This window comes from Oryx dammah, unplaced genomic scaffold (assembly GCF_014754425.2).
Source record: "Oryx dammah isolate SB20612 unplaced genomic scaffold, SCBI_Odam_1.1 HiC_scaffold_12, whole genome shotgun sequence".
In the NCBI taxonomy this organism is placed as follows: Eukaryota; Metazoa; Chordata; class Mammalia; order Artiodactyla; family Bovidae; genus Oryx; species Oryx dammah.
In genome coordinates this window covers 66,954,961-66,980,226 of record NW_024070196.1, presented here as the reverse complement: position 1 = coordinate 66,980,226, position 25,266 = coordinate 66,954,961, and the positions used below count along the sequence as shown (strand labels likewise).

Sequence of the window (25,266 nt, the reverse complement as noted above, 5' to 3'; positions counted from 1 at the left end):
ACTTAAATACTAGTTTTAGAAGTTGTTTCAAACTTCATTTAGAGCCCATAAATACAATTTGTTGCAATTGAAAAAGATACTGGATGAAAAAGTTACATTTGTGTTACAAGCGTAGAGTATTGTAAAAGCATTTAAATAGGCCAAGTCTTTTAGAAGCAGATGTCATATAAGCAATGAATGCATTAATAATGTGTCAGTTTTATGTGCTATTTAATCAGGTTCAAAGTCCTTTGCTGGTTATATACTTGTAACACTTTGATCATTTACTTGATTTTACTCTGTGTTCGAAATAAACTTATAAGTTCTTACGATCATTATGAAGTTTAAATATTTTATTGATTTTCTGGCCCTTTCTGTAATTAGCTGGAAGGAGGAATGTTTTCTTTTATTTATAGTTGATAAGGCCAGTTTTTAAACTAATCCAATTAAACGATGCAAACAACAGCAATCTTATTTTGTTTCTAAGCAAAGCACATGTATTTTAAATAATGGTTTTAAAATACTATGCATGAAACACCACATTAAATGTAGCCATGTTGTGTTACTCATCATTACAGTTATCTTAATACTAATCATATGCTGATATATTCCTTTAATTAATGAGGAGAAAACAAAATAAGTGAAATTGGAGTGTCTCTCATTTGTCTTGCACTGTACCAGATACTTTGGTGAGATGTAAAGAAATCTCCAAGCCCCTGTTCTTGAGGAGCTTATGCTATTAAATTGGGGTAAAAGATTTTCAAAATCATCAAAAAATGGTAAAATATTACATACTATGTGAATAAGTACCAAAGAATGTGATAAAATTAATATGTTCTAGAAGTGAAAAGAATGAAAGTTTTAAATATAATTTTTCTGAAAGAAGTATGCTTACATTTTATGATGTTCAGAGAAGTGAAATTTGATTACAAACTCTTCACTAGGTTTCTGAACTGAGATCACGTCAATCTTAGTTCTGCCGACCTGTTGTTCTAGTTAAGAATCCTCCTCAGCCTGGTGGAGTCTAGTGTATAAGTAATACATGCATTATCTTTTGTTTATTTCCAGGCATACTTCCGACAGGGTGTTGCCCTCCAGTACCTCGGACGTCATGCCGATGCCCTGGCAGCCTTTGCATCTGGGTTGGCTCAGGACCCCAAGAGTCTCCAGCTTCTGGTGGGGATGGTAGAAGCAGCCATGAAATCTCCCATGAGAGGTAAATATGATAAAAGTATTTGTTCCAACACTAATTTAAGTCAGAACATTTCTAATCTTTGAAGATTTTTGACTCAGGCATTGAGAATTGATAGGTTATCATATTAGCTAAGGTTGGATATTTTAGACAGAGGAAAATTGGAAATCACTATCAATAGCTGACATTAATGAGGCACAGTGGGATGGTGGTAAGGCCACTTGTCCAGAACTTTGTGGACCTAGATTATATTTTGAATTTTTCATTAACTAACTACACAACTTCTCTGGATTTTAGGGTTATGTAAAGAATCCTTATGTTTTTTGTAGTTGTCAGATTCTGTACCTCTAAAACAAAACACCTCTAGTAGTAAATTGATCTGCTCAGCTGGACCAGTACGCCATCTAGAAATAAACAAATGAGAGAAGACATTAGACATTTCTTAAGAGGAAATATGGATCTAACTGTAGGCTATGTCTAACATTTTTCAGAAGAAGATTAAAAGATTATGTTGAATTAAAAAGACAGAGAAAAATAAGTAGATATGTGGTTTTTACCTGTATTACTTCTGTGTTATACCAATTGGTGTTCTGGAACAATAGATTGAAAATAGTACTGTGAAGGCTGGAGGTGTTCTAAGGCTCAGATCAGATTGACTTCTGTTTGAGGAACATAGATTTTTGTGGAAAGAATTCTTGGGAGGATTGGGCTAAAAGGGTATACCAGTGTATATCTTTGTGGAATGATGGAGACACTAAGGCAGGTTGATGCTGATGATGTCCCATACTAACTACATGATGTCAAGCAGAGCTCTGTTTTCGTCTCTGACATGGTGTGTTTTTGAGTGAACCTAAAAACATGGATGGCAGTATCGTTAGGTAATTTATTTAGTTTTGAAAATATTTGCAGCATTAGATAATTTTAATATACTGGCTAGTTTGATACTTGGCTCAAAATATTTATGTGCTAAGTAAAAGTTTGATGAACTAAATGGTACTCATATGGTTTCTGAGCAATTCATAGCTATAAAAAATACTTTCCTGAAAGCGAAGATTTCATGTTTTAGAAAAAAAGTGGTAAGGAAACCTCTCTTCTTGCGATTTTATAACCCCATACAAAGCTGAGTCTTTGCTGCAGGAACCTAATGGCTTCTCCCACTGGGGGACCTGCTGTTAATAAACTCTGACTTAGAGCAGACGCACTTTGGAGTGCCAGGAGTGGGAAGGAAGGGAGGGGAGATGGACAGCAACAACAAAAATCAATCTCTCTTTCCTTTCTGTTTTTCTAGTATTTTCTCATTCTCTCCCTGTATCCCTCTGCAAGTAATTTACATAGATCATTTTTTATTTAGTTCATGATATCCCTTTATTCTGAAGTATTTCTGGGGATGCCTTTAGAACACTGGAGTGAATGTGTTGAGGTCAGCAGAATCATACTTACCAGTTTGCCTTTGAAGCAACTTATTTAGATAAATGTAAACAAATCTCTGCACTGCAAGAAATAGCTCAGTGCTGCTGTCCCCCTTAGGGTTTTCTGTGCCATGTTCTTTCCCATCTTACAGAGTGACTAAGGGCGACCCTGGAGAAAGCTGCATCTTACAGGTGCCTGGAGCACTTTAGTATTTTCTTCTTTATCTTTAAAATGACTTACGTCATTTATTTTTGGCATTGCCTTTACCACTGTATCTATTCCAGGTGGGCTTTTCTTATCAACATTGTATAGAAAGACTTGCTTTACACAGTATTGTTCTGTTTATCATTGTACATCTTAATGACCTCTCTTTTTGTCATACGATTACAATTCACAAATCTGTCATTATTTGCTGCCCATTTTTTGCCCACTGTTTATTTTAATCTCCTTCAGTGTTCTCAGTTTCTGCCATTGTTGAGTAGCTGTGTGGTCCAGGATGCTTTATGTGTAGGTCTGATCTGTGTGTCCATTGTTTTTATTTTGAAATGCAAAATGAATCTGAAATGCAACATGGAGACTCCCTTGTCCAAGTGCTTCTGTAAGCAAACAAAGCTCCCCCTTTGTGCATAGCATTCTTGTCATTTGGCCTTTGGGGGAAGTTTCAAGTTTGTTGTTGTTTTTAAGGATAGGGATGATATACCCTTGTTCCCAAATAACTACGTTCTATTAATCCACATTGAAACTTCCTTGATTTTTTAAAATGTTGTTCCCTATTTTGATAATTGCACTGTCTTTTTTACTTTATTTTTATGGTTTCATTCATGCTCACCAACCAGATATCAGATTATCTATTTTTCTTGTAAATATATTTACATCACTGTGTACGTAATGTATTTCCCTTAAATCATTTATGAAAATACACAAATATAAGTATTAATATAAAGTGAGACTTTTTCATGACTCTCAGATTGTCCTTTTACTATTTTCCATTTTTCTTTTTTAGATCGTCTTGCAGCAATTTCAGTTCATTATATCTTATAAATGTTTGTGCAGATTTGGATGGTGTCGCATAGTCCTGCTGCCAACCACAGATTTAATAATACAATTACAAAGGGAGATGGAGTTTACCTTTATTTGTTCCTCTAAAGACGGCAGGGCTGCTTCTTGCTGAGGGTTCTCTTGTGTATATTTTCTCCCCTCTTGTTAATTCGGTAATCTAAAGACTATTACATTTATGGGCTATCACCAGTTGTGGTGTTTCTTTCAGCTTCAGAGGATCCAGGAAGCTGATTTTTATGATGTACTGGTGGAAAATGGCTTGAATGTGTATAAGCTTTTCTCTCATAGTCAAATTTGGGCTCACCTTTTATTTACCTGATTGTCCACCCTTGATAACTCTTTTTGTCTGATTTTCTTTTATAAGGCAGTCACTTTTCACAGATGCCCTGTTTCTGAAATGTTGAAAACAAAGCAGAACTGACTTTTCCTGAAAAGACTGGGACTCTGATCCCAGCACTGCCATCTGTTCTCCTATTGACTGGGCAAGGTTCTTCCTTTCTCTGCCCCTTGGTTCGTATCTGTAAAAGGGGCATGAGAACAAGTAGCTTTGTACTGTTGTTTTGAGAATCAAGCCCTGGCACTTAAGGCAGGCCCCTTTAGGACACCTACCCTCCAGTGTGGTGCGTCTCCTCCTGGAGAGAGAAGTTGCGGTGGCAAGAATCTTGCTCTTGTCTTTGCGCTGTGGCTGTGGAACAAACACTGCACAGCACACACGATCCTCTTGCTAAGCACTCGGTTCCTGGAAAAACTGCCTTTTGCCTCAGTGTTAGTGTATTTTTATCTAAAAGGTCTGGGAAAGCCTAAAGTGATCCTTGATTCTTCTGCTTTGTCCTCTGTGAAGCAGTAGAACCCAGTGTCCTGGCTACGTTAAAGAAGTGTGCCAGGACTTAACAGTCTTTAAGATGAATTTTCCTTACTCCACTTTCCACTCACTCTGACTATCATGTCTTCTGCCTTATTTCTTTAGAAGGTCTTTGAATCCTTTTGGAATGAAGTAGGATATAAATAAATTCATAAATGAACCCAGAAAAATATGAAGTGACTTAGAGAGCTAAACGTGTCAGTTTTTCTTTTTCTTTTTTTGAACAGGGTTAAGTTTTCTTTTTAGTATGAACCAAAGCTCTCTCTCTTTTTTTTTCAATTGTGGTAAAATGTGCATAACATCAAATTGACCATTTTTAGTTGTGCAGTTGTGTGGTGTTAAGTATACTCACAAGGTTGTGCAGCCAGCCCTTCATCTGTCTCCAGATTTTCATCCTCTCAGATTGACACTTTGTACCTGTTTAAACAATAACTCCTCCTCCCTCCTCACCCTACCCCAGCTCCTGGTGACTCCCAAGGTGCCTCCCGTAAGTGGAATCCACAGTATTTGTCCTTTTTGTGACATGCCCGGTGATCTTTAACTTAGTTTCCTCTATAAGGAATTTGCTTAAGAAAAGGTAGAAATTAAAATTAAGTTAATATTATGAACCTTACCTCTAAACTTTGTTTACAGGCAGTACTTCACTCTCATTACACCCTGCTTGCCTTATGTTTTAGCAGTTGCTGTTCTCTCTGGATCCCTGTTCTGGAGATTCATTCCAAGATTGTTCTTCCTGGTCTTTTGAATTTGCAGTTCAGTGTTATATTGTATCCAATAGTAACTGGTAGTGATATCACCAGGTTTTTAGGAAAGTTGAAGCCTTCTTAGTCATTTATGGTAATGAAATGTTATAAAGATAAAATGGAAGGCTCCAGAATGTCTTCTTAGTACCTGGGATAGATTGAAGTCTGCACAATTTCAGTTACCTTAAGAATGATTCATAGGAGACAGTCAGTAGAATATCATCACTTTGGAATAAGGCATTGTACCTGTTAACACATTTATTCCTCAATTCTGTAGACTTTTAAAATTCTAAATATGTCTTAAATTTATCTCTTATTTTCCATCTGCTTTGTCATTGCAAATATAGGACTCTTCCTCCAACTGACTTTCCAGGCTTCTTTCCAGTCCCTGCTTTTACTTTCCTTCCAGAATGAATTTTCTACAATGTAAATGTGATCTGTCATTCTCTTATTCATAATTCTACATTTTCCCTTTTGCCTGTAGGATAAAGGCTAACTGCTTTAGTATAAAAGATCTTATCTCTTTTAGTCTCATCACTAAGATACTCCCAGCTAAAACTACCTGCAATTCCTGGGAAACACTGGTTTCTCATAGCTCCAGTTTCTGTTCAGATATCACTACCTCCAGAAAGCATTCTCAGACCTACCTGGGACCTGCCTACCTTCTCCTCAGGGGTCCCATAGCATATCCTACCAGTTCTGAGAAATCTGGATTGAAAGTTGTATCATTATTTTACATATTATTAAGAAAATCAACTCCAGATGGCTCAGACAGTAAAGTATCCACTTTCAGTGTGGGAGACCTGGGTTCGATCCCTTCGTCAGGAAGATCCCCTGGAGAAGGGCATGGCAACCCACTCCAGTATTATTGCCTGGAGAATCCCGTGAACAGAGGAGCCTGGTGGACTGTAGTCCATGTGATCGCAGAGTCAGACACGGCTGAGCGACTAACACTTCACTTTTAGACATAGAATTGGACTTCCCTGGTGGCTCAAATAGTAAAGAATCTGCCTGCAATGCAGGAGACCTGGGTTCGATCCCTGGGTTGGGAAGATCCCCTGGAGGCAGGCATGGCAACCCACTCTATTATTCTTGCCTGGAGAATCCCCATGGACAGAGGAACCTGGTGGGCTACAGTTCATGGGGTCACAAAGAGTCGAACAGACTGACCAACTAAGCACAGCACAGATATAGAAATAACCAACCGTTGTAAGGTGCCATTGAGTTCATGGATTGTTGCTGTTGTGTGCTCGTTTCAATCGTGTCTGACTCTTCGTGACCCTGTGAACTGTAGCCTGCCAGGCTCCTCTGTCCATGGGATTTCCCAGGCGAGAATATTGGAGTAGATTACTATTTCCTTCTCCAGGGGATCTTCTCTACCCAGGGACTGAACCCACATCTCCTGCATTGGCAGGCAGATTCTATACCGTTGAGCCACTAAGGAAGTGCGAGTTCATGGATAATAAACCTCAAATTCACAGATGTTAATAGGTGAATAAATATGCAGTACTGATGAAATAAATATAGCATATCTTTTAACTGAGTATGATTATTTGCCTGTTACTAGCTTCTATTGAACACTACATTCCTTCAAGTTTTTCAAGTGTGAGGAAATAAGACTTTGTTTATCTTAAATTCTTAAAGCCTTTACATTTTGAAAGCACATAACTAGTGTTCAGTGATTGTTGCAAAGTATTTTTACATTCTTATGAAGTTGTTTTGACATTGGATATTTTATGTATTATGCATAATTTCTGTAAAGAAAAATATCTTTACAGGCTGCCAAATCTCTGTTCCATCTAGCCTGAGAAAATCACAAATTAGTCCTTTTGCTAACAGCCTAAGTTTATTGTAGGATACGAATTAGAATTGTAGAATAGTAGAGTTGGGATGAAACCTTATAAATCACCTAATCCAGCCTATACAGTTTTTTTTTTTTAATCTTTATTGAATTTGTTATATCATTACTTTTGTTTTATGTTTGGTTTTTTTGGCTGCAAGGCATCTGGACTCTTAGCTCCCTGACCAGGGATTGAACCCACATCCCCTTCCCAGTAGCCTCTCAGTACCTTTCTTCTCCACTTAAAATCAGCTCTAATTGATTTCTTGTATGGACAACTAATAATGTTGTGTGGTATGGTATCCGAGAGCCTGAAGTTAAAATCCTGCAGTGGGTTCTTGTCTTGGCTCTGTCCCAAGCTGTCTGCCCTTGCATGAGTTACTTAAATACTCAGATTCTTCGTTTCTAAATTAAAGGGTGGTTTCAAGTTCTTTTCAGCTCTAAAATTGTTATTTTCGCTCCGGCTGATTGGCCAGTGGTGTGCTAATATGCTCGTCACTGGCTGCCGAGTCCGGCGGGCACCACCAAAGTTCTGCTCCCAGTTTTTTGAGTATGGCATTGTTCTTTTCCTGTTCCAGCAATTCCTGGATTCTTTGCCTGTGTTTAACCCTATTGGTTAGCAAGGGTTTACTGGTTTTGTGCATTGCTTGCATCTTGACAGGTGTAAAAATGTTCTTTGTTCTCTGTTTAGTGATCTGATTGAAGGGAAGAAAATGCTCTAGGCACCAGTAGGTTTCGAGGTTTCCGTGGTAATGTTGATTCAGACGAGAGCTCCATAGTGAGTGGAGATTTGAAGTCATAAATTGTAAAAATTACATTTTAATGCAGTACTGTTGGCTGAGAGATTCACAATTTAAAGAGACCAACCTTTTAATAGTTTTTTTTTCCTTTTAACATAGGCACAGTGGAACAACTAATGTGAAACAGTTTTTCAGGGAAGCTAACAACAAAAGTGTTTTAAGTGCTGCCTCACTGGAGGGTTATAGTCTTTAGCTCTGCGATTGTCTTTGGAAAAAAGAGAAGAGGAAGAAGGAGCTTAAAGGTCATCCACCTTAAAACCTAGCTTCAGATGGAAAGAATCTCCTTGTGGCTTCCTGACCCCTAATCTATGTCCTTTCCACCACATGAAAATAAAACAAGCTAAACATTAATTTTGTTTTTCATCTTACCTTAGTAAACTCAGATGATTTCTTTATGGTTTCATTTGTCACCACAATAGAAATTGATAGTACTTTTTTATGTGGTCATGCTAGTCTCAGGAACAGCAGGGTACACTGGGTTGCCCGTGAGGATGATGGCTATTTGTTGAGAGAGCTGCTTTTATATCTTCTAGGGGAAAAGGTGGACAGAGTTTATTAATCAGTCATTCAGATTCAGGTTTAACAAACATTTCATTCATTGAATGCCAGATATGTTAGGAGCTTTCACCTATATAGAAATGGTTTATAATAAAGTATTAAACAGTCCTATAGTGGTCTTCAGATTTAGCTTGGAAAATATTTTAAAAATTAATACATGTGAAACATCTCTCAAAAGATTAAGGGCCAAACTGCAATACTAACTATAAAAATAAAATCAGAAGTTTAGATACAAAGATTAATGTGGGCTGGAGGACCTGGGGATGATACAGGCATACCTCATATTAATGCATTTCACTTTACTGTGCTGCACAGATATTGTTTCTTTTCTTTCTTTTTTTAACAAATGGAAGGTCTGCGTCAACCCGGCCTTGAGTGAGTCTATTGGTGCCATTTTTCTAACAGCATTTGCTCACTTCATGTCTCTGTGTCACACTTTGACAATTCTTGCAATATTTCAAACTTTTTCATTATTTTTCTATTTGTTCTGGTGGTCTGTGATCTGTTAATTTTGATGTTGCTGTTGCATCACTGAAGGCTCAAATGATGGTTAGCATTTTTTAGCAATAAAGTATTTTTAATTAATGGGATTTTTTAGACATAATGCCATTGCGCATCTAATAGACTACAGTATAGTGTAGACATAACTTTGATATGCGTGGAAGCCAAACATTGCATGCGATTTGCTTTATTGTGACATTCGCTCTATCGCAGTGGTCTGGAGGCAGACACAGCATCTCTGAGGTCTGCTTGGATATGGTAGCGGTGGGACTTGAGTGATGTACCCGTGGTACTTTGAGAGGTCAGAAGGTTAGAGAAGAGAGAACTATTCAGGGAAAGTGATGGGTCCTAATCAAAGAAAGACCAGAAGAGAGGAAGAGTGTGGCGTACGCCTGTGAGATTGAAGTAAGGAAATTGCTGGACTGACGTTGTTGTCCAGTCATGTGAATCAGTGGACAGTGAGGCTGTAGCTGAATGAAAAGCTTGAAGAGTTTGTACCTGAAATGGACCATAGAAAGTTTGAGAAACCGTTGTTTCTAGAGCGTATTAGAAAGGGTTGTTTTGTGTATTCTCCTACATTCTCTGTTTTCTTTTGTTTTTCTTCAGACTCCCTCGAGCCCACTTACCAGCAGCTTCAGAAAATGAAACTGGACAAGAGCCCCTTTGTGGTTGTCTCTGTGGTTGGACAGGAGCTCCTGACAGCTGGCCATCACGGGGCCTCTGTGGTTGTCTTAGAAGCCGCTCTGAAGATTGGCACCTGCAGCCTCAAGCTGAGAGGCTCTGTTTTCTCCGCACTGAGCAGTGCCTACTGGTCTCTCGGGAACACAGAGAAGAGCACTGGATACATGCAGCAGGACTTGGATGTAGCCAAGACCTTAGGTAGAGTATGTTTTTCTCCTTTATTTGAGTGCAGAAAGGAAATGAAGAAAACGGATTAACCTGACGTGAATGGGATTGAAATGTGCAGTGAAAGCATGTGCAGTGAAAAGTGATTCTACCTCTAGAACATTCCGCGTTTTAGAGTACTCAAGTCTTTAGGACTTTTCGTTTAACAAGGTATCAGGGTTCCAAAAGGACAAAAGATATGGATGAACATACACATTGCCTTCTCAGAGATATGGGCTCACTGATTTAATATCTCAAATGGTAGTATTTGTGGGATCTTTCACTTAAATTTACATATTTGCCTACAAGAATGTGCCATCATTTTGTTGGAGTAGACAGTGCAGAGCAGTGGTTTAGAGTGTGGACTGAGGAACCAGACTGATGAGTTTAGAATCTTGACTCTGCTACTTACTGGCTTGTGTGACTTTTGGCAAGTTGCCCAACCTCTCTGTGCTGCCATTTCCTCATTAAAAAAAAAAAAAAGATTGTTTATGATAATCATCACATTGATTATTTAAGGACTTGGAAGATTGCAGTAAGAGAAGAGATGTGGTGAGTCTTCCATTGGCATACTTGTAAAGAAGCAACATATAATAGGTTTGGAGTCAACCAGCGAGATGATGGTTGTTCAGAACCAAAGCAATGACCTCTCATTTCCAGGAAACTTATGTCCCTGACTGCAGTTATATGTTATAACATCAGTAACGATTGTCCAGAGGTTTAACTTCTAGGACCATAACTTCCCACATGGAGTCTTTTAGAGGAAGAATAAAAAGGCAGATGAAATTTTAACTAGTAAACCTGTGGCTCTCAAGTTAAGATGGCCTTTATATATTATAAATAATGCTGTAACTTAGAGAATATTCTCTCTTTTTTTTTAAACCCAATTCAGGTGACCAGACAGGAGAATGCCGAGCTCATGGGAACCTGGGCTCTGCATTCTTCTCCAAAGGAAATTACCGGGAGGCTCTCACTAACCACAGGCATCAGTTGGTGCTTGCCATGAAACTCAAGGATCGAGAGGTAGGAAGTTTACCTGCAGACCAAAACCAGTTTGTTTGAAACATGGGATATTTTTCTTTTTTGATGCTCAAAATGTTTTAATCATCTTAATATATTACTTTCAGAAGCTGATAATCATTGCTTCTAGCTTTCATCAACAAAGAGGTGTTGGACATCTGCCACATACAGGGCTTGGGGATATAAAGATAAATGAGGCTTGGCTTCTGACCTCAGGATCTCATAGCTTGTCAGATGCAGTGTTCTTACGCTCTTCACATGCGCTGTGGATATGGGTAAAACTAGCCAAAAGCTGTATCAGTATGGTATGTCCATTAAATTAAGGAAGCACTCATGAGGCTTTGTCAGAGATGGAGTATTATTGCTGAGAATCCTTCACACCGTTTCTTTGGTGGATTTTAACTCTGGTGATAGAGACATATTCAGTCTCATCAAGAGAGCTGAATTATAATGACAGAGAAATACCACCTTAGTCTTTTCTAGATAAATGAAATGTAAAATTCTTAGAGACTTGTTGTCTAGTAGATGCTCATGATGGTTCCTGTGGAGTGGAAAGAGGGTGGGGTTTGGCGGGAAACAGACCCAGATTTGAATGCCTGCTCCAATTCATCCTGGCTTGGGGGTTTTGGGGAAGTTATTGTTTAACTTCTCTTTGCCTCTTATTTCTTATTCAGAAAACGCTGATTCCATTCATTCTGTACACAGTTGTGACAGGATTATAAATAATATATGTAAAGTACCTAACATGGTACCTGGAATTCCATAAATGGTAATAGTAATATAATATTATAAATGAGAAAGAGAAGGTTAATAGCTGAGGCAACAGTAAATTTATGAATTAATTTATATGGTGGGAGATAAGTTTAGTTACATTTGTATCTTAGAATTTCACTGTAGGACATTATGGAGATTAATTATATTATTTAAATGACCCAGGATCTTCATTTCTCTAGAACACAGTGAGGTATTAGCAAGGAATGGTAAAGGAAAAAAGCCTTTACTTCAGTGGCATGCTGGAATCTCCCCTTGGGAATGCTGGACTTCTACAAAGTCTCTCTCATCCATGAGTGTCAGATAAAAGCCTTGGAAAGCTACCAAGGGCCGTGACATTTTGGCAGTTTTATTCTCAAGAGAGTTGCCTACACACTTTTCTCTTTGCCTATTTACTCTTGGTTTACAAGCGATCCTTATAAAGCCAGATGATCTGATTTCTTGATGTTAAAAGGATGAAAAACAGGGCTCAGCTTTCTAGAGACAAATATACTGATAGCATTAAGAAGTTAAGGCAGGTTTAAAAACTAAAATAGTATAGGTATTTAGATAGGGCCATTTAGTGTAGGGACAGATAGCTGTAAGTATGTCAAGAGCTGGGTTTATACCCTATTTTCCTAACCTTTGAGATGTATATATTAGCCCAATTATTGGATAGATTAGAAAGACTTTTAATTAGGGGCAGAGGGTTGTGATAGGTATTTAAAAAGGAAAGCATCCTAATTCACTACCAAGATTCTGTCCTTCCAGAGGAGGCAGAAAGTTATATAGACTTGAGGAAGCTCTGTGAAACAGGCAGAACTCAAGCTGGCCTCTGAGAGAGATGTAGAAATTGGCATATGAGGTCTAAAACAGATATTTTCAACCATTCTATTATATATATATCATGCATATAGTCACAGATTCTTGGTTTTTAAAAAATATGATATATATTAGTTGTATCTAATTACATAAATATTATACATGAAAATATTTTCCTCTTAATTTTAAACATTTCTTCATTTTTTTAAATGAAGGTCTTTTATCATCATGTATTTAATCTATCTCCCTAGTGTTATACAGGCTTCCAGGTGGCACTAGTGGTAAAGAACCCACCTGCCAATGCAGGAGACATAAAAGACACGGGTTCAAGCCCTGGGTCAGGAAGATTCCCTGGAGGGCATGGCACCCCGCTCCCGTATGCTCCCATGGACCGAGGAGCCTGGTGGGCTCCAGTACAGTCATCGGATTGCAAAGAGTCAGACATGACTGAAGTGACAGCACACTCGCGCTGTTACACGTTTAGTTTGTTTCAGATTGTTTGGTTGTAAAATCCAGAAAAACATGTTTGTAGATCAATCTTTGAACATATCTTTCGTTATTTCCTTTGCTTAAATGGGCTTACTTAGAACATTAAGACTTCTGATATGTATTGCTAAATTGCTCTCAGAAGGGCTGTATCTATTTCAGTTCTACAAACAGTGGATAAAAGCTAACAGTAGGCATTATTGTTAAAACTAAAAGGTCAGCTTCGTATTTAAAAGTGGTATGTTATTTTTTGATTTACATTTCTCTGCTTGCTATTGGGTTGACTATTTAAAAATTTTTCTTTTATAAAGATTTTTAATTTTCAAACTATTTTCTATTGCAATATTGGTTATTTTATATTGATGTGATATTCGACATTGCTGTATCATTCTGCTGAGCTATTGGGCAATTTGTGTTCTAGTTTTATTTACTGTTGCTCTATATTTTTCATATACTACAAATCCCATATCATCATTATTATTCTTAATGTCTAGGATATTCTTGTCTCTCCCTCTCCCACCAAATGAATTTTAAAATCATTTTGTCAAATTTTGGAGACTCTCCTATTGTAGTATTTACTGAAAGTATTAAATTTACATGTTAGTTATGGATAAATTGATGTAGTTTTAATAGTTGATCTTCTATTTAAGAGCCTGGTCTATTCTTTCATTTACTCTTTTATACCCCTCACTGATCTACATTTTTGGGGAGTGTAGATATTTAATATATACTGTTGGAAATGGGATATTTTTTCATTGTGTCTTTCCTAAAAATTAGTTACTAATGGTGTATAGAAAAGCTGTTTACTTTGCAGATTTTATAATTGACCATGCAAAAATTCTCTCATCATAGCTCATGGTTTTTTTGTTGATTTCCTTAGATTTTCTTGTAATGCAGACTTTTTGCAAATAATGATAGTTTTGTGCATTTCTATCCTTATGTTATACCCCTACTTTTTCTTTTCTTTTAATTATTGCACTGGTTAGAACTTTGAGAACTCTTGCCCCCAAAGCAATCATACCCTTTTGAGTATAAAAAGTTTGGAGGATGTACTTTTTAATGATTATCCTCCTCTTACATTGTGTCTGTGACCTCGAATTATATCCTGGGTTTCCTTTTGCATTGTTTTGATATTGAAATAAAGTACAGGAAGCTGCCTTTTGAAGCAGAGATTAACCATTTAAATACTGTGACTGGTGAGAAAACCAAGCTGCATCTTTCTGTCTCTTACATCTTTGCTATAATACATTTTAAGGTTTTACCAAGTAACAAGAAGCAGCCTGAAACCACTGTCCACTTACTTTAAAGAGCAGTATGTTTTTCTTTTGTACAACTATTCTCAGATATTCAATAGGAGAGAGCAGGCACTTTCATTCTAACTAGCCTTCTATCTGTGTTAGCAGTTGCAAAATAAATTTCAGGTAGCCACAGAGACCTTCCTGTGAGCTAATATTAATTGTCAAAAGAGTGCATGAGTTACATTGTTTTAGAAATGTTATTCTTTATTCAGGAAATCTGATATACACATATGCTGATGCCTTGGAAGTTTTTGTTTTATTTTTTATCAGTCTGATTTCTCTCCTGGGCTTCATATTTCTTTATCCAAATACATCCTGGACACCCGTCTTCAGTTTAATATGCCTGACTTAGCCCTCGATCAGTGCTGACTTCTGCTGTCACCATTTGTCCTCTTGCTCAAGCCACCTCTCTCGCATGTTTGATTTGTTACTGGGTTCTCTTCTTTCTGTAAAGAACACGTGTACACCCGTGGCGGATTCATGTTGATATATGGCAAAACCAATATAGTATTATAAAGTAAAATAAAGTAAAATTAAAAAAGAAAAGAAATCTCTTTTCTGGTGCCTTCCTTCTGCCATATCATCTTGTCTGGACTGTTGCAGTAGCCTCCTCTCAGAACTTTCTGTACTTTTTAACAGGTGCTCTCCTCCAAGCAAAGAAGAGAGGGTGTCTACTACCTGAATCTGTGATTGTAGCCTGAAGCTACTGCCATAAGAATTTAACTTTTTTCAGAGTGTGAACTTAGTTATTAGACAGACTTGGGACTGAATGTTGGCTTGGCCACTTATTAGTATGTCCCTGAAACTTACATAACTCTTCTAAGTGTGACGGACATGTGAGTTGTTTCCAATTTTTGGCTATTCTGGAAAAATTACTATAAACATGTATCTTTAGGTAAACATCAGCGCTTAACATCTGTTAAATGTTTGGTCATGCATATGTTCAGATTTATTATGATTTTTACCAGTTTTCCAAAGTAGTTGTACCAAGTTTTATCATCAGCAATGTAAGGGATTGTTGTGTTAGTCACTCAGTCGTGTCCAACTCTTTGTGATCCCATAGACTGTAGCCTGTCATGCTCCTCTGTCCATGAAATCCATGCAAGTATACTGGAGTGGGTTGCCATTTCCTTACTGAGCCATAGTAAGGATTCAAAAAAAGTATTATTATGGGCATTATCATTGTCATGATCATTTAAATGATTCATATGAATGTTGCATATCCTGTATAAGATCAGTTTTTATTGTAGTGTAAAATTGTTTTCCCCCAGATAGTCAGGTAAACTGGACACTCTTAGAAAAAGTACTGTTAGGAGCTCTGCACACCTCTTGTCGCACTGGACCATCTAAGTACTCTAATTTGTGAAATCTGTTTTAGCTCTGCCCTGATACTAGTTTCATCTTTTTCTGAACCATCATTGACTGAGCTCTTTGAGTTACCCTTCTAAAATTCATTTCAGATCATGTAATTTTCCTGCTTAAAAAGCCTTTGACAACTTTTTGTTGCCTTTAAGATAAAGTCCAAATTCCTCCATAATCTTCTATAACTTTTCTTCAACTGCTCTGTGTGTCAGACACCTTGTAATCTGTTCATATAAGTCCATTTGCCACACTTTGTTAAAAGTGCCTTGTACTTTAGCCTCTGTGTCTTTACTTATTATGGTCCCTCTGCATAGAAGATCTTTTCCTTGACTCCTCAGCAATGTTTTCTGTCATCCAGGTTTGTTTGAATTGTCTCTGCTCACTAAAGCTCTTTCTCAGTTTCTGTTCTTTTCTATCCAATATTATACAAATAGTGGTGAAAGCCAGTTTACCAATCCTTTTTTTTTTTTTTTTAATGGTTAGTGCCTTTTGTGTCCTGTTTAAGAAAATGTTTGTGTATCCCAAGGTCGTGAGGCTTTATTGTCTTACCTTTACATTTTGCTCTGCTGCCACCTGGAGTTTACTTTTGTGTTTGGGTTGGTGCAGGTATCAAACTTCAGTTCCCCCCATGTGAACACCCAGTTGACCCAGCACCGTGTATTCACAGGATTGCTCTGTGTGCCACTTTTGTCAGAGATAAGGTGCTGTGTGCTGTTGGTCTGTTTGTCTATCTTTATGACAGTAGCATATTACTTAATTGCTGTAGCTTGTTATTAACTCTAGAAATTCTTATAGCTTTGTTCTTCAAAATTATTTTGGCCATTCCAGGTTCTTTACATTCATATATATGTCAGGTGGTTCAAGGGTAAAGAATCTGCCTGCAAGTATAGGAGACACAGGAGATGCAGGTTCAATCCCTGGGTCAGGAAGATCCCCTGGAGGAGGAAATGGCAACCCACTCCAGTATTTTTTTCTGGAAAATTTCATGGACAGAGGAGCCTGGTGGGCTACAGTCTATGGGGTCTCAAAGAGTCCAACATGACTGCGTGACTGAGCATACAGCACATAAATATATAAAACATATTATGTCTTAGAATCAGCTTATAGTCCCCCCTCCCTTCACTCAAACATCCTGCTGAAATTTTGATTGGGGTAGCATTGAATCTATAAATATATTTGAATTTCATAGTCCATGAACATGGTATGTTTCTTCATTTATTAGGTCTTATAAAATCTCTTCCAGCAATGTTTTATAGTTTTCAATATAGAACTATTGTATATCTTTGTTTAGTTTTATCCTTAGGTTTTTTTTTTGTGTGTGTACATGTATGCATGCACATACCTGGGTGTGTTATTATAAATGATATTGTTACCTTTTATTTTTCCCTGGTCCCCCCTTTTCTAGCTGGATGTTCATTAACCCTTGGAATAGGTATGTTGGTTCAGCCGCCCATATCCCCATACTGCTTGGTTTTTTGCTCTTGTGTTTTTACCATTACATAAGTAATATATGAGTTAGTTATTGATGTAAAAGATTAAAACACAGTCCATTCCAGAAGTGATCACTGTTGCCAGTTTGAAGTGTATCATTTAGACCTATGCCATCTGCTTTGGTAGCCACTGATACATGTTGCTGTTGAGCATTTAAAATATGTGTGCTTCTAACTGAGATGTGCCATAAGTGCAAAATACGCACTGGACTTTGAAGACAGAATGAAAAAAGAATGTTGAGTATTTCATTACTAAGTTTGCATATTGATGGCAATATAGTGATAATATTTTAGATACATTGAGTTAAATAAAATATGTTATTGAAGTTAATTTTCTTTTTCTTTTATCTTTTTCTGTGGTTGCTAGAAAGTTTAAATCATTATGTTTGTATTATACACCATGGCTCTAGCTACTTTCTATTACGGCTTCGTTTTTCTGGATGGGAATATGATACTGTTTTCCAAATGATTTTTTCACTTAATAGTCTTGAACCTCTTTTCATGTGAGAACATACAGATCAACCGTGTTCTTTTGAACTTCTTTGTAGTATATGTATTATGAATGTGCCATTCATCTGCTGGTGGAATGTTCAGGGAGGTTTGTTTTCCTTTTACAAACATGGCTACAGGAGAAAAGACCTTTTACAAGTCTTTTTATATACATTTAGGATGAGAGAAGTGTGTGACAAGTGGGATTGCTGGATCAACAGGTATTAATACATACTTTAAGTTAAAAGAGTTTCCCCAGTGATCACTGCAGGGGATATTTTAAACCCATTAGCATGTCACATTAATTTTTAGATTTTTTTCAAATTGTTTGGCAGACGGTAGCCCTTAGTGATACCTCAGTTATGGTGCTTATTGATTATTTGTTTGTAATACGGTCTTGTGACATTATTAACTGGCAGCTTCTGGGGAGAAAGGATAACTTACTTATATTGATTATCTCATTAATTAATTAATTCATTCAAAGCATGCTTACCAGGTGATTACTGGGTGCCCAGTGCTATAATGCCTTTGGGTGTAAAGCTGAATCTGCTATGACTCCTGCCCTTAAGGAGTGCAAGTCTGGCAGACCTCCTCCAGTGTTCCAGCCCTGTACTGGTGAATGCTTGTCACCTGGAGGAAGAGCACTGAGGCTGTGCAGTGGGTACAGTGTGTTCTCTCCTTGGCTCTTGTAAATGCTGGTCTTTGTTCACTCAGATCTGGAGAGGGAACTTTATGAAGCCCAGGAGATTACTGGGTTTAGGGATATTGATACCTAATATTGATACCTTTACTCATTTTTTTTCTTTGCTGTCAGTAACTAAAATCTAAAATACACATTTAATGAGGATGCTTTTTATATTTTCATAATGCCTCCCACATTAAAGATCTTTTAGAATGAAATTTCACTGTTTGTGATTTTGAAGATTAAAGGTAAATCGTAATCTTTATCAGTTTATGACACCTGTGGGTTCACAGGAACAGTTAGTGTCTCCCCAAAGAGACCACTTGACTTTGTGAGAAGATTGAGCCTTCTGGATTTCTTTCAGGATGTAACTACAGGAAATTAATTAGATGATTTTTTATGACATCATCCTGAACAGCGCTTTCTCTGAAAACAATGCTGTTTTTCTTGGACCTTTTTGCAGACATTTTCTACACTGTGTATATTAGTATATTAGTAGCCCTAGTGTGAGATCCATGCAAAGGTTTGTGGGGCGGGGGGTGGCATGTGTTTGAGAGAGAGAGACAAAGAAGGAATGCAGAGAGGTAATAATTTTACTTTCAGTAGTACAGGAGAGTGGGTTAAAAGGTGAAAAGCATTCCATTTTAGCAGAGAGCCATATCCTCAGAGGGAATATTAAGTTCAGGAGGTGAATGCTTGGCAACCTTGCCAGTGGTGTGTGTATCTTACAGGCTTTTGAGAAACAAATAAAGAGCGTTAAGCTGTAACTCAGCAAATCACTGAAGACTGTAGGACTTGGAAAGTAGACTTTTGGTGGAGAATGGAGATAAGACATCAATTTCTTGATTGTGCTCTTTGTGTAAATTGGCTAAGTCAGACCTTTTGGGCCTGTAATGAGTTATTAAAAGCTCTTTTCCTCCTCCTGGCAAAATAGTTATTATATCAAAAGAAATGGGCACACCCAGTGAATATGTGTGAATGTATATGTAACGTATGATGTGTTTGCAAATCTTTGTGCCCTCAGCTTTTCCATTTTTTCTGGCTATAATTTTTTCAAGTTTGATTTATCATCACTCATCCATTATATTTTTGGTTGTCCTCTTCCAGCTATAGCATTTTGCATTCTCTTTCTCTTCAGGGTAGCAGGAGTTTCAGACTAGAATTGGGAGATCTCAGTTTGAGTCCTGGTTTTGCCACCAGCAGCTATGTATCATGGACAGACCTCTTCTGGAAACTCTTGGTTGCTGGTTCACCGTCTGTAAACAGATGACTTTTTAGAGTCATATTGCCCAAGGCAGTAGCCATTAGCCACATATGGTTATTTTAAATTAAGTAGAACTAAATAAAGTAGAAGGATCTTTGGTCTGAGTGGAAGGAGGGAGTGGTGGTATCATCTCTGCATCAGTGAGGTTGGGCATGCTTACCTTAACTACATGGCCAGTGGCCTCTTCTTGCAGCACTGTTTATGGGGAGCCACCTCTTCCTCTATCGCAAAAGGAGATAAAATAGGGCAGGGACTAAGATATAGGCCCCATGAAAAAAGTACTTTATATCATTTACTAAAAATCACCAGATCTAGTCCTCTCTTTTATCTTAAGGAATAGGAAGCCTATAGAAATGAAGTGACTTGGCCTAAGATCAACGGTAAATTGCTTAAAGCTGTTATATTTAGGAATAGTTTTTTTTTTGGTCATTGTGTGGCAGTTTACTTCTAGAGATCCTAAATTTGTCAAGTATCTTCTGTATAATGATACAATTTGTAGAATGTTAACTGAGTCCTAGTTATTTGAAATCATGATTATCAGCGATAACTAATTATTATATATATATGTGATTAATGTTTACTATTTCCAAATACATTTCTTATTGCCTTATACAGTATTTTCTTGTCACAAAACCCCAGAGCATGTTTTTAGGTTTCCAGAATGGATTTTTGTATTGCTTGATATAGTTGAGTAAGTTCGCAGAGGGACAGGCTCCCTGGGATATACCAAAAGCTTTTTGCTTGGTTATGCATATACTGCCTATACTTCCCATGGGAGCTGAGAGATACGAGCATAAAGAGTCAAAGGACTCAGAGGCAGGTAGAGTCTGACATAGGGGAGACTGCAGTGCCGTGTGAGGGCTGAGAGGAGTGCGAGTGCTGTGGTTGCTGAAGGTGCTCTGACAGTGTGCGACGCTGCGAGTGCTGTGGTTCCTCAAGGTACTCTGACAGTGTGCGACGCTGCGAGTGCTGTGGTTGCTGAAGGTCCTCTGACAGTGTGCGACGCTGCGAGTGCTGTGGTTCCTCAAGGTCCTCTGACAGTGTGTGACGCTGCGAGTGCTGTGGTTGCTGAAGGTACTCTGACAGTGTGCGACGCTGCGAGTGCTGTGGTTCCTCAAGGTACTCTGACAGTGTGTGACGCTGCGAGTGCTGTGGTTCCTCCAGGTACTCTGACAGTGTGTGACGCTGCGAGTGCTGTGGTTCCTGAAGGTACTCTGACAGTGTGTGACGCTGCGAGTGCTGTGGTTCCTCCAGGTACTCTGACAGTGTGTGACGCTGCGAGTGCTGTGGTTCCTCCAGGTACTCTGACAGTGTGTGACACTGCGAGTGCTGTGGTTGCTGAAGGTCCTCTGACAGTGTGTGACGCTGCGAGTGCTGTGGTTCCTGAAGGCACTCTGACAGTGTGTGACGCTGAGACGCTCTCTTTCCAGGATGATGGTGAACTGGCCTGACAGGATAGCTGCCAGATTAACTTACACTCACTTGATTTTTACCTTTGGATTTATCTGTTCTAGGGACCATGGAAACTTCAGGAAGTGAAGCAAGTTACTGATCCTGTTTCTCTTTTATAGATGAGAAAATGAACACTTAAAGAGTATGAATGATTTTTCTTTAGGCCACACAGACAATTAAGTGTTAGAATCACAGCCTTGGAATACAACATGAAGTGTGTTCTGCTAGAATACCTTGGAATAGAATTTTGGTACAAATCATTCATTAATCCTGGCTGAAATGAATTTTTATCCTGTGTGTCCAGTTTTTAAAAAGGTAATTTCCAAAACAAAAACCGTAATTTCCTGCAGTCCATTTTAATTTTGTAAGGACATCACTGAGATTTGTTTGATTTTATGTTATTGTGGGTTAGAACAATTAAAATCTGATGAAAATAGATTGTAAATACAATAACCTTCCCCTCCACTGGTACAGATGATCCAAATTAGGAATTTTCTTATTTTCAACTTTAGTTCACTATTGGGAGAAAAAAACATCAGTTCTCAAAGCAGTAATCAGAATCTTTTATTCCCCATGAATAAAAGCACTTTTCTCTAATTATCATAAAACACATATGAATCTCAAAGTTCTCCTTTTCTACAGAGAAATCATGTCCCAAAGAAATCACCATTGAATTACTTGCTGCTTTTATTCCTTAGTCTACATTATCCTGCAGACTCACTAGCCAGGTGTCTGCTGGTTTCTGGAGGTATTTTACAGCATGTCTTTGGGCCTTTCCTGAAGGATAAGAGGTTGAGAGTCCTAAGAATTATCTTTTTTTTTTTTTTTTTAACCATTTTGGTCTCCTATAGCACTTCACTAATTAATCATTTAATTGAACTGATTCTATTTAGAATTGCTGGTAATTGGTTAAGCCTCAATTTTTACTTTAACTATATCTTTTAGGAGGTTTTACTAGACAAACCTGTCCTTTATTGAGCCTATCATTGCATGAGCAGAAGATATTAAGAAGAGGTGGCAAGAATACACGGAAGAACTATACAAAAAAGATCTTCATGACCCAGATAATCATGATGATGTGATCACTCATCTAGAGCCAGACATCTTGGAATGTGAAGTCGAGTGGGCCTTAGAAAGCATCACTATGAACAAAGCTAGTGGAGGTGATGGAATTTCAGTTGAGCTGTTTCAAATCCTGAAAGATGATGCTGTGAAAGTGCTGCACTCAATATGCCAGCAAATTTGGAACACTCAGCAGTGGCCACAGGACTGGAAAAGGTCAGTTTTCATTCCAATTCCAAAGAAAGGCAATGCGAAAGAATGCACAAACTACCGCACAGTTGTACTCATCTCACATGCTAGTAAAGTAATGCTCAAAATTCTCCAAGCCAGACTTCAGCAATACATGAACCGTGAACTCCCTGATGTTCAAGCTGGTTTTAGAAAAGGCAGAGGAACCAGAGATCAAATTGCCAACATCTGCTGGATCATGGAAAAACCAAGAGAGTTCCAGAAACACATCTATTTCTGCTTGATTGACTATGCCAAAGCCTTTGACTGTGTGGATCACAATAAACTGTGGAAACTTCTGAAACAGATGGGAATACCAGACCACCTGACTTGCCTCTTGAGAAATCTGTATGCAGGTCAGGAAGCAACAGTTAGAACTGGACATGGAACAACAGAGTGGTTCCAAATAGGAAAAGGAGTACGTCAAGGCTGTATATTGTCACCCTGCTTATTTAACTTCTATGCAGAGTACATCATGAGAAAAGCTGGGCTGGAAGAAGCACAAGCTGGAATCCAGATTGCCGGGAGAAATATCAATAACCTCAGATATGCAGATGACACCACCCTTATGGCAGAAAATGAAGAGGAGCTAAAAAGCCTCTTGATGAAAGTGAAAGAGGAGAGCGAAAAAGTTGGCTTAAAGCTCAACATTCAGAAAACGAAGATCATGGCATCTGGTCCCATCACTTCATGGGAAATAGATGGGGAAACAGTGGAAACAGTGTCAGACTTTATTTTTGGGGGCTCCAAAATCACTGCAGATGGTGACTGCAGCCATGAAGTTAAAAGACGCTTACTCCTTGGAAGAAAAGTTATGACCAACCTAGATAATATATTCAAAAGCAGAGACATTACTTGGCCGACTAAGGTCCGTCTAGTCAAGGCTATGGTTTTTCCTGTGGTCATGTATGGATGTGAGAGTTGGACTGTGAAGAAGGCTGAGTGCTGAAGAATTGATGCTTTTGAACTGTGGTGTTGGAGAAGACTCTTGAGGGTCCCTTGGAGTGCAAGGAGATCCAACCAGTCCATTCTGAAGGAGATCAGCCCTGGGATTTCTTTGGAAGAAATGATGCTAAAGCTGAAGCTCCAGTACTTTGGCCACCTCATGCGAAGAGTTGACTCATTGGAAAAGACTCTGATGCTGGGAGAAATTGGGGGCAGGAGGAGAAGAGGACAACAGAGGATGAGATGGCTGGATGGCATCACAGACTCGATGGACGTGAGTCTGAGTGAACTCTGGGAGCTGGTGATGGACAGGGAGGCCTGGCATGCTGCGATTCATGGGGTTGCAAAGAGTCGGACACGACTGAGCCACTGAACTGAACTAGACAAACCTGGAGAAGGAACCGGCAGCCCACTCCAGCACTCTTGCCTGGATAATCCCATGGACAGAGGAGCCTGGCGGGCTACAGTCCACGGGATTGCAATGAATTGGACACGACTGAGCGCCTTCACTTTTACTAGACAAACCGTGGGTAATAATGATTACAGGATGAATAAATCCTCAAGACAATAAGCATTCCCAAATTCTCCAGAAATGTTCAGCATAGAAGGAATTGACTATGCTGATCAAAATTATGAGCAGAATGTGATTAAGATCGAATGTCTGTTCAATTGGGTTCTCACTCTGACATTTACCTGGTTATATGATGTTGAGTACATTACTTACATTTCTTTAAGCTTCAGTCTCCCAATGCCTAAAATAGGGATAATACACAGTAAAATGTTTATCACAGTTTTTAGCATACAGCATGTGGTCAGCTGGTAAGCTGCAGGAGTTGCCACCACCGTCCTCATCATCTTCATCCTCTTCCTCTAGCCACAAAAGCTGTTAGAGAAGTTCTGGTTACTGTGTATACTTGATGGTATCCTCGCTTTGCCTATTTATCCAGTCAAATCTTACTACCAGTTCAGATCCCTCTCTTTTCTGAATCCAAATCAGTGAATTACTTATTTTTCCTTTGATACTTTATAGCTTGATCCCAGTGGCTTAGGCTAACCAAGATTTGCGTGCTGATACATTTGAAGTGTTCCTGTAATAAAAGCACTCTGTATTTTGTTGATTTCTTAGCCATCAATGAAACCCTCCTCTGAAACCTGTTACTTTCTGAGTCTCAGCTGCTTTGCTCTGCTGTAGTCCAGTGCTGCTTCATCTAGAGGATCTGAAGCACATGGCCAGCCCTTCCAGACCAAATTTTCTGGCTCCCACCTTATACCCCGTCTATTTAATGTTTTTATCATCTCAGTATTATAAGAGAGTAGAGTGTAGACAGCCTAATTTGAAAAAAAAAATTTATTTTTAAGTTTCCTGTTTGCCCACAATAGATTAGAAACCTGTTACCTTTTGCTCTAGTGCAGAATACCTCTGTGCATGCTGTACTCAGTCGCTTCAGTCGTGTCTTACTCTTGGTGACTGTAGCCTGCTAGGCCCCTCTGTCCGTGGGATTCTCCAGGCAGGAATACTGGAGTGAGTTGCCATTTCCTCCTTCAGGGGATCTTTCTGACCCAGGGACTGAACCTGCATCTCTTATGTCTCCTGCATTGGTGGGTTCTTTAACCACTAGGCCACCTGGGACATACCTTTACTGTCTCTAAAAAGCAGCTGGAGTGCTTTCTTTCATAAAGGAGAAGAAGAAAAGGGCATTTTCATATAATAACAATTATAAGGTCAAGTATGAGTATTTCTAGCAGTGACTCTTTCCCAAAGCTTAGCAGAGTCTGATAAGGGTTTCCTTTACTAAATTATTGGAATGGAAGAATATTCAGTACCTGTAAAGCCTGTACTGGGTTTCTGGTTTCTAACATTGTTCAGTTATAAAGCCACTTTTACTGCATTTGAGGTCTTGTAAGAAAATGATTAAGAAAAAAGAACTGCCAAATCAGTAAGATTGCTTTATTAACAGTCTGTATCACAAACCACGTACTGATTTTATTGCTTTAGGCAAACTTACAGTGGTGGTGGGAATTTATTAATACTTTAAGGGCCCTCTCTTTGTTCCAAGTGAAATATAACATGAGGTGCAGAAGGCCTT

The 25,266-nt window shown here is 38.5% G+C and overlaps 1 protein-coding gene across 3 annotated transcripts in view; it reads left to right on the top strand.

The window, feature by feature from the left end:
- TTC28 (tetratricopeptide repeat domain 28) overlaps positions 1-25,266 on the top strand; it is a 575,441-nt gene that overhangs the window by 296,416 nt on the left and 253,759 nt on the right. For all 3 annotated transcript variants that reach the window (XM_040251367.1, XM_040251366.1, XM_040251368.1), the window contains 3 exons: positions 1,048-1,195; positions 9,551-9,823; positions 10,722-10,852. In XM_040251367.1, the coding sequence (XP_040107301.1) occupies positions 1,048-1,195; positions 9,551-9,823; positions 10,722-10,852 (552 nt within the window). The remainder of the gene's footprint in view (positions 1-1,047; positions 1,196-9,550; positions 9,824-10,721; positions 10,853-25,266) is intronic.